At 30.6% G+C, this 10,812-nt stretch overlaps 1 protein-coding gene and 1 long non-coding RNA gene across 2 annotated transcripts; both read left to right on the top strand.

Annotated features, from left to right (window-relative positions):
• Positions 1-3,805: 3,805 nt before the first annotated feature.
• LOC123888267 lies at positions 3,806-5,324 on the top strand. The gene is made up of 3 exons (XR_006802029.1): positions 3,806-3,981; positions 4,132-4,223; positions 4,343-5,324. It is a non-coding gene; the product is annotated as an uncharacterized LOC123888267 (long non-coding RNA).
• A 2,951-nt stretch (positions 5,325-8,275) lies between these two features.
• Positions 8,276-8,779, top strand: LOC123891788 (disease resistance protein RPP4-like). Its single transcript, XM_045941676.1, has one exon. The coding sequence runs from the start codon at positions 8,276-8,278 to the stop codon at positions 8,777-8,779; it is 504 nt and encodes a 167-aa protein (XP_045797632.1).
• The last annotated feature ends 2,033 nt before the right edge of the window (positions 8,780-10,812 follow it).

Below are 10,812 nucleotides of genomic sequence, written 5' to 3'. Positions count from 1 at the left end.
AACGGAGAGTTCTTTAAGGGATCTATTCGAACGTTTTTTTCTTTAAGGGACCTATTCGGACATTTTTTTCTTTAAGGGATAAATGTAAAACCAAAAATATCTTTAAGAGACTATTTTACTTATTAAGTTTTTTTTTTTATTAAATTTTAATAATCGCTATTGAAAATCTATTAAGTACACATTATTAATTAGTCTAATAAATTTAAATAAGGGATTTTTTTTTTACGGATAACCTCTAAATAAAATTTTAGGATTTTGATCATAACTATATTTTATTAAAATTAATTAATGAAAACTAAAAGTTGCAAATATCCAGGAGGGCCATCGTTTTAAATCTTTTCTCCAACTTTACCTTTTATTATTTTTTTAATACACAAACTATATTGTCTTGTGACTTGTCTATCACTAAAAAAAAGAAGAAAGTGTATAATTTTAGTTGTACTTCTCATCTCAATTTTTGGAATAGAATGGTAAAATGTTCACACATTTTCCTCATTTCCTATCCTTTTTTCTTCTTTCCGATTCAATTGGCATTTGATTCTTTCTTTTTTCTTTTTTGTTTTACCTTTTCTTACTTTATGTAAGTTCACCACTATCATAAAAACAAACCATATTGCTCACCAAAATAAAAAAGTAAAAAAAGATTCCTTTAAACAAAAAATAATAATTTAAAGTTCATAGATGTATTTTACCAAATTACTCTTGACTGTCTCTCTTCCCATAGATAATACTCCTTCTAATTCCTATTATAAATTATAATTAAAATAAGTTATTTAGCCCTAGTATTTTCCAAATTATTGTTCATACGTTATTTGTTCAAGACATTGTCACACCTAAACTATTACTTAAGTCATATATGGATCAAGAGTTGGAAAATCATGTTTACATAATATTTATTAAAGTTTATTCTCGGATATTAAAGATCCATGAGAAAAGAAAAAAAAACTACAAATAAATTCCTATTAGTAAACTCTTTCTTTATTTAATAATAATACATCTTTAAATTGAATTGAATTGAGTTTTGTGAGGCTACGGTTCTTCACTTTTTTTGAATTGAATTGCACGGGAACATCAAATTTCTCGGGTCCGGAGCTGAACTCGGTAGCATCAACTTAACTTCTAGGGTTAGTGAGTTTAGGGATAAAAATTAATTTGAGTTTGTATGTGTTTACGGTGGTCATTTGGGAGAAAAATTGACTTTCTAAGTTCTTTGGTAGAAGAATCGATCTTGGAATGAATCAATTTTGAGAAGAATGTTTGTGAAATTGAAATTTTCGGTTCCAATCAATCAAGCTTCGACAAAGCAGTGTGGATATTGAGAGCAAAATGTTTGAGAGTAATAATTGCAAAGAGAAAAGCGGGAAAACTGAATTTGAAGTGCGCTTGGTGAATTTGTAGGGATTTAAATTTAAGAGTTTTAGATTTTTTTTCAGATTTGTTTTTTAAAGCTATTTTATTATTTTAATAGTGTTTGTAATAGATTTTTAAAAAACTTACAAAAATCCTAAAATAAAAAGTTGATTTTAATATCTTTTTTAGAATATTTTTTTACTTAGATACAAACCTTTAAAAAATGTTTTGGTACACACAAACAAATATAAAGAAAAAAAAAAGATTAAGTGATATAACTAAATTGTTTCTTTGTTAATTTTTTCATTTATTTTGTAAGTCTAAACATTATGCAAGACATACTCAAGAAGCAAAGAATGCGACATAAGAAAAGAATATCATAATCTATGACTTCGTGGTCACTATAAATAGAATTGAAGTTAAAAAATGTTTCACCTCAACTATTTTGGTCGTCGAACACTTGTTTTCACCACCATTGATAATATAGTATCTCTTTTAATTCTTATATTCATTCATTCTTCTGTTTTCCATAGGGTTTCTAACTTCATGGATGTTAAGAAGATTATGAGTTTGGTCTATTATAATTATGTGGACTTTTTTGTGTAAAAAAAAATTAATCAGCCTAGTGGGTAGTAAAACAAATCTCCAATTATTGGCTCAAGGTAATTTATAATAGTTGGAGAATCATATCAAAATTATTTTCCCAATATTATTTTACACCCATTTAAATGGATTATATTGGAACAATTGAGTCGTACACATCAAAAAATGCTTATATCAAAAATTTGGTTTATAAACCAAAATTCAAAATAATTAGGGTAGAACTTATTTATATAATATTTTGTTGGCATGATGCAATAAAATATCTCAACATATCTGGTCGAATGTTCCCAAAATATAAATTAGAAGTTATGATTTCATAAGGATCAATCATGTTATTACTTTAGAGGTTTAAAGAATGAATGGTCAAGTCCATTTTTTCTTTTATGATCATATATTCTACAAGATGTTCGATATCAATTTCAAGTGTAGTTCTATGTATGTCTTCCATGCACATACATGTCCTTTTTTACTTTTTCAAAAGTTAAGAGTCCATTATTTTGCATCAAATGTAGTTGTAGTACTTGTACGAAACAATATTGATTGGCTGAGAACAAAAGTGAAGTGCATATACCAAAGTGAATTATAGGGTGGAAGTCATTTCATGTTTTATTTTTCAAATACAAGTTAGTACAGTATTTTTCAATATTGTTACTTTTTGGAAAGGAAAAAGTAAATTTTATTCCAATGTATATATTCCTCTCCAATATTGTTACTTGTTTGTTCTATATTTCCTTTGTAAAAATTTTATTTTTTTTATTAATAATATAATAATAATAACAATAAATTAATAACGGTTCGGGTTTGGTTTGCAATGAGCCGAAAACCACCCATTTAATGCCTTAATATTTACGGTTTACACAATTCCAACCCACGGGTCCACAGAAACCAACTCAAATGCTCTGTTTCGGTTTGGGCCGAACGGTTTTAATCAGTTTGGGTCGGTTGTGCCTAGCAGTGGTATATTTTTCATGTTATATTGGAAAGTATTTTTTATTCTCTATAGAATTAATGTTACATACTTTTGGATGTGAATCTCCCTTTACTGACTTAAAGACATCTCCGTTAATCAGTTTGGTGGACCAAACTGATTAACGGAGATGTCGGACCTATTCGGACCTTTTTTTTTTTAAGGGACCTATTCAGATTTTTTTTTCTTTAAGGAACAAATGTAAAACCAAAAATATCTTTAAGAGACTATTTTATTAATTAAGTTTTTTTTTTACTAAATTTTAATAATCACTATTGAAAATCTATTAAGTACACATTATTAATTAGTCTAATAAATTTAAATAAGGTAGTTTTTTTTTTACGGATAACCTCTAAATAAAATTTTAGGATTTTGATCATAACTATATTATATTATAATTAATTAATGAAAACTAAAAGTTGCAAATATCCAGGAGGGCCATCGTTTTAAATCTTTTCTCCAACTTTACCTTTTATCATTTGTTTAATACACAAACTATATTGTCTTGTGACTTGTCTATCACTAAAAAAAAGAAGAAAGTGTATAATTTTAGTTGTACTTCTCTTCTCAATTTTTGGAATAGAATGGTTAAAATGTTCACACATTCTCCTCATTTCCTATCCTTTTTTCCTTCTTTCCGATTCAATTGGCATTTGATTCTTTCTTTTTTCTTTTTTGTTTTACCTTTTCTTACTTTATGTAAGTCCACTTTACTTTATGTAAGTTCACCACTATCAGAAAAACAAACCATATTGCTCACCAAAATAAAAAAGTAAAAAAAGATTCCTTTAAACAAAAAATAATAATTTAAAGTTCATAGATGTATTTTACCAACAAATTGAAAATTGTATAGGTAGTGAAATATAGACATATGGTGGATGGTTCTTTTGTGTAGATCCTAATGTATTATTTAATCTTTGCTTTTTGTTTCTTAAGGTAAATTTTTTAATGATCACTTGTTCTTTCTCTTCTAATACACACACAACACATAGATGAGTGACACATAGATGCTTATAAATACCACTAATATGCAACCGACGAAACACATTCATTCTTCTCTGGTAATTAGCTAATTCTCTCTTTCTTTCTTATTTTCTTCTTCTTCTTCTTCTTCTTCTTCTTTAATAACACTTACTTTCACATTATTATTGTTATATTATGTGTAGTTAAATAATGATATATTTTTATTGATTTTATTGGCATGAATACAGTACTTCATTGTCACAACCGTTTTGCTGAGACTGTTAAAGAAACTTGAAGACTCTGAATAGTTACTTATACAAAGAAGAACAAATTAAAGCAGGTATATTTACAAAACTCATACTCATGCATTACATTCTCTTATGGTTTGAGAAAATCATAATTATACATTATATATAATTCATTTTGAAGCTTACGGTTCTTATCCTTTGGATCTTACAGCATTGAACAAGAACCAGTACCAGTCACCGAAGTATCACCAAAGTACCAGTCACATTTTGAACAAGAACTAATTAATCAGCCGTAAGTCTCTAATAACCCCTTGTCAACACAAATCAATGGCTTCCCACTGTCTGTCTCCAACACTCACCATTGTATTTCTGTTTTTTATATCCCTGTTATTCCTCCACTCCATACCATCTGTAGTCTCCGGCCTCAATGTTACTGAGGTCATGATGAATCAGACGACAATGGGGCCGGAGGATAGTTTAAAAATAACTACCGGAATCTTTAAGGCACTAAATTTAGATAATGAATTAACTTCTCGGTCGCCGTTCACCTTATTTATTTCGGTGGACGCCGCATTTACCGAGACAGTATCCTTTAAGCTTCATTCCGTAACTTTACATAATTTATATATTGCGATGAAGGCGCATATTGTGAGGGAGTACCTTTCCCCCGACTTCCTTCACGCAATGAATACCTATTCCCTTCCCACCCTTGCAAGTGAAATCATGGGGCTTTCCATGTATCACCTTCACATCTTCGTGGGCGGCACAACCTCTGCAGTGAAGATAAGCACGGGGTTGTTCACGACGCCGTAGTTCGGCAAACGGTTTATTCTAAACATCCCGTCGCCATATATGCCGCCTCAAAGGTTTTATTACCTATTGAGATGTTTGGCGATGTTGACGATGTTCCTCCCCCTCCTCCTTGTTGTTCTCCTCCTCATTCTCCTCCTCCTCCCTACTCGGGACAGCCTCCACACCTTTCTCCTCCTCAGATTGGTTTGGTGGTGGCGGCTCTCGGTTTTAGTTTTGTATTTTAGGTCTTTGTTGTATTTTTTATTTTTATTTTTGACAATAGGTCTCTGTTGTATAATTAATCAGTATATGTATTTTTATTTCTAGTTGTATTTGGATTTGTAACTGTCTCATTTGTGTAAAACTCTATGTATATGCAAAGGAGAATGTAATTTGCTCAAGTTTATGTTCGATTTATACTTTAAACTTCAAATTTTTACTTTAAACTGCAATTATTACTTTAAAATTAATTAGCTAATAATGCCTAATGCTAAATTATTTTCCATCACATATATATTTATGGGAGATTCTATGGTACATTCCTTTTTTGGACTGTTTTGGTGCAGTCCTTTTTTTTAACCAATAGAATTCATTTTAATTCTTACATCAGCGCAAGTCTATGGTAAGTCCTTTTTTTAAACAAACTTTTATTTATTGCATATGAGTCCCCCATCAAGTAAATATTCATTTACAAATTACAAACAAAAATAATAATTTATTTCAATTAAAAAAAAATCATGCCTAAAAAAAACCATCAATATGTCAATTAAAAAAAAAATCATACTTAAATCCCCAAATAATATATGTGATAACATCCATTTTCTTTCTAACATCAAGAAAACCCTAAATCCCAAATTAAAAAACCATCTCAATATCTGTATCACAAATTTAAGCTCAAATTCCATGTTCTTGTCAAATTTCATCTATGCTATCACTTCGTACCAAAATCAGTGTTTTTATTTATTTTATTTTTTTTGGTAGAAACAGTATTTTTATATTTTATTTTATAAAAAAGTGAAGTTATTTATTATTTTATAATAACCGAACTATACATCTAGTTTGTTAAAAAAAAAAAGATTAATGTGAAAATTGTTGAGTAATTATAGGAGATAATCACTCAACTATTAAATATACAGATAATCACAACAAAAAATTAATATTAAACATTTGGGGCTTGATTTACATTAAATTATTATCATTATTATTGATTATTACTTAAAGCTTAAAACGAAACAACAGATTTCAAACGAAATAAGGGGCACCACCAATTTTCTCATTGATGACCAGCTATTAATATTCATTTCTCTTTTGTAACAAAAAATAAAAAACCATTCAGATTAAAAATAAAAAAACTATTAATATTAAAAAAAAAATTGATTTTACCAATCCATTAAGAATATTTTATTTTACCAATTCATTAAGCATATCATCTCGCAATACAATTTGTAACTAATAATGAGACAAATTTTTGAAAATAAACTACAAAGTTCAACTAAATAATTTGCATGAAATAAGCCTGCAAAATTTAATCACGATGTAACAGACCATAGCAGATTTCATCTGAAATACTCAACGTTGATTAGCAGATTTCATCACTTGTTGTAACAGACCATAGCATGAATTTGAATTTTTCCCAACACTCATTCCATATATTGGGTATACGGGTGGTACGTGCATTGGTTGAAGTTCATACATTGGAGAGAATTGTCTGTTTGTGCTTGTAACATCCACAAGTGATTTTGAGAACTGAGAATTTTCAATTTTAGTGATTTTGAGACTTAGAGATGAAAGGAAGTGATGATGAAGAGAGGTTTCAATTTCTTTTTCTTTTTTTTTTTGATATCGTATAAAGCCAAAGTAACTGACTTTGTTTCTTTTTTTTTTTTTCAATCACAATTAAAATAAAAAATAATTTAAATATTGGGGTAGTTTTATAACTTTTAATATGATAGAGACTTAGTTGAAATATTATTTGATATAAAGATACATGGTAGGTACCATATAAGTGGTTTGTACCATATAATTAAAAATTAGTCAATACTTCATTCTCATTGGTCAGATTAAGACTGCACCAAAACAGTCCAAAAAAGGAATGTACCATAGAATCTCCCATAAATATATATGTGATGGAAAATAATTTAGCATTAGGCATTATTAGCTAATTAATTTTAAAGTAATAATTGCAGTTTAAAGTAAAAATTTGAAGTTTAAAGTATAAATCGAACATAAACTTGAGCAAATTACATTCTCCTTTGCATATACATAGAGTTTTACACAAATGAGACAGTTACAAATCCAAATACAACTAGAAATAAAAATAAAAATACATATACTGATTAATTATACAACAGAGACCTATTGTCAAAAATAAAAATAAAAAATACAACAAAGACCTAAAATACAAAACTAAAACCGAGAGCCGCCACCACCAAACCAATCTGAGGAGGAGAAAGGTGTGGAGGCTGTCCCGAGTAGGGAGGAGGAGGAGGAGAATGAGGAGGAGAACAGCAAGGAGGAGGGGGAGGAACATCGTCAACATCGCCAAACATCTCAATAGGTAATAAAACCTTTGAGACGGCATATATGGCGACGGGATGTTTAGAATAAACCGTTTGCCGAACTACGGCGTCGTGAACAACCCCCGTGCTTATCTTCACTGCAGAGGTTGTGCCGCCCACGGAGATGTGAAGGTGATACATGGAAAGCCCCATGATTTCACTTGCAAGGGTGGGAAGGGAATATGTATTCATTGCGTGAAGGAAGTCGGGGGAAAGGTACTCCCTCACAATATGCGCCTTCATCGCAATATATAAATTATGTAAAGTTACGGAATGAAGCTTAAAGGATACTGTCTCGGTAAATGCGGCGTCCACCGGAATAAATAAGGTGAACGGCGACCGAGAAGTTCATTCATTATCTAAATTTAGTGCCTTAAAGATTTCGGTAGTCATTTTTAAACTATCCTCCGGCCCCATTGCCGTCTGATTCATCATGACCTCAGTAACATTGAGGCCGGAGACTACAAATGGTATGGAGTGGAGGAATAACAGGGAAATAAAAAACAGAAATACAATGGTGAGTGTTGGAGACAGACGGTGGGAAGCCATTGATTTGTGTTGACAAGGGGTTATTAGAGACTTACGGCTGATTAATTAGTTCTTGTTCAAAATGTGACTGGTACTTCGGTGATACTTCGGTGACTGGTACTGGTTCTTGTTCAATGCTGTAAGATCCAAAGGATAAGAACCGTAAGCTTCAAAATGAATTATATATAACGTATAATTATGATTTTTTTGTAACTTTAGTTGAACAGAAAGTAATGATTCTCTCAAACCATAAGAGAATGTAATGCATGAGTATGAGTTTTGTAAATATACCTGCTTTAAATGGAAGAGAGAAAAATGGATGGAAGAGAGAGGGGTGGAAGAAAGAGCTTCTTGGACATGGCCATGGTGAAGGTGGTTGGCGTGAAGATGAATGGGTTGTTGTTGATACCTTTGTGTGTGAGAGAAAAGAAGATGTGAAAATTGATCCACTAAAAAGGTTGGCTAGTGATATTGTGAGACGGGTTGGCCGCATGAAGGTTCTTATTGTTCTTGATGATGTCAAGAATAAAAATCAGGTAAAGATGTTATTTGGAACCCTTGATTGGTTTCGATCAGATAGTAGAATAATTATAACAACCAAAGATAAGCAAGTACTTATTGCTAATGGAGTTTATGATCATGATCTATATGAGGTTGGGGTATTGAGTTTTAATCAAGCACTTGAGCTTTTCTATTTAAATGCCTTCAAACAGATTAATCAACCTGAAAAAGAGAAGTACTATAAGCTATCAAAGAGGTTTGTCGATTAGTTCTTGAAATTTTGGGTAGTCATCTTATTGGAAAAGATATGGAATTTTGGGAAAGTCAGTTAGACCAACTTAAAACAAAGCCAATTATAAAGAAGTTTATGATGTAATGATTCTCAGTTATAAAGATCTTGATCGCTTAGAGCAATATGGGTTGTTACTTACTTCACTTGACAATTATGTTACTTACTTCACTTGACAATTAAAAATATGAGTGGGTTTGACATTGGAGAATGGGTCCACTTGGCATGTGGAGTTGCCTTTCACGTGAGAGAAAGAGGAATGGAAAATTGTGACAAATAACTTTTATTTACAAGAATGACATATCTATTTACTCGTGTCCTTTAATTATTATTTCATACTCTCTTCGTCCCAAAATATAAGGGATCTATGTGAAACCAAAAATGTCTTTGAGTACTATTTTACTAATTAAGTTACTACATACATACATCTACTCTCATGTGAAATTAAGCACAAAGCTACCACATGCATGCATGTATGGCCTACACACCCAACTCAAGTGTTTTTGTCACCATCCACCCATCCGGTGTCCTTTTGACATATGCAAAATTAATAGTGATAATGACCTGAAATAAAGTGTACAAAATTTCCCTTTTTTTCACATAATAATTGAATAATTAGTTGAATTGAGCGCATGCATATATATGAATGACCTGAAATACACAATAAATTAATGGGTGTCCACATAGAAAACTAGCAAAATGTAACAAAAAAAAAAAAAAACTAGCAAATGAATTAATGGAAGAGGTCCTAGACTCCCATTAGCTATTGAATTAAAAGAAGTGAAAATCAACCAAGTTGATTGGGCTCAAGTGGCAAGGAGCTCCTTCTAAGGACGTACCCGGGGAATACCGGGTTCGATTCCCAGGGGGAACAACGCTTGGCCAGTGTGCATGCCTCTACGCACGAGCTGGATTAGTCGTCCACCTTTGGTGGGTCGGAACCAGTGCGAAAGCCAAAAAAAAAAAAAAAGAAGTGAAAATCTATTTTATTTTCTCACAAATTTTTTACAACAGTTTGATTGAGTTTTGTGCAAATTAATATCCATTCTAGCTTTTTGTAAATATATTATTTTTAAAATTTTATTTTACTAAATTCTTAAAACCAATAACAAAGTTGAGATAAACAAAAAATTAGAAACTAGACTAGAAGGTGAAAAATATATAATAAAAAAAATGTGAATTAGGAAGTGAATGAAAACTGTATGCAATATTAAGAGAAAAGATAAAAAATAATTCAACCATCAGTCCACTATATGTAATAATTTTCCACCTTAGAAACTTACTTATAATACTGTATCAGATAGTATTTTATTAGTTGGATATTTGACTGTAAGATAAGGGTGAAAAGGAAAAAGGAAATGGTGAATGGTGTGGTCTGCAAAGTAGTCATAAAAGGGAGATTCACATCCAAAAGTATGTAACATTAATTTTGTTACTTTTAATATAGCAAGGGCTTAGTTGAAATATTAATAGTTATAAAGATACATGATAGGTATTATATAAGTAGTTTGTACCATATAATTTAAAGTTAGTCAACACTACATCCCCATTGGTCAGATTAAGAATGTATCAAAACAGTCTAAATAAAGAATGCACCATAGAATTTTCCATAGAATTAATGTTACATACTTTTGGATGTGAAAAGTAGTCATAAAAGGGAGATTCACATCCAAAAGTATGTAACATTAATTCTATGGAAAATTCTATGGTGCATTCTTTATTTAGACTGTTTTGATACATTCTTAATCTGACCAATGGGGATGTAGTGTTGACTAACTTTAAATTATATGGTACAAACTACTTATATAATACCTACCATGTATCTTTATAACTATTAATATTTCAACTAAGCCCTTACTATATTAAAAGTAACAAAATTAATGTTACATACTTTTGGATGTGAATCTCCCTTTTATGACTACTTTGCAGACCACACCATTCATCATTTCCTTTTTCTTTTTCACCCTTATCTTACAGTCAAATATCCAACTAATAAAATACTATCTGATATTA

Source organism: Trifolium pratense, linkage group LG6 (assembly GCF_020283565.1).
Source record: "Trifolium pratense cultivar HEN17-A07 linkage group LG6, ARS_RC_1.1, whole genome shotgun sequence".
In the NCBI taxonomy this organism is placed as follows: Eukaryota; Viridiplantae; Streptophyta; class Magnoliopsida; order Fabales; family Fabaceae; genus Trifolium; species Trifolium pratense.
The sequence above is the reverse complement of the archived record's forward strand: the minus strand, read 5'-3'. Positions and strand labels throughout refer to the sequence as shown.

Bases quoted from the DNA above. Each gene is read 5' to 3' on its own strand.
- LOC123891788 (XM_045941676.1), top strand. From the start codon at position 8,276: ATGAGTATGAGTTTTGTAAATATACCTGCTTTAAATGGAAGAGAGAAA.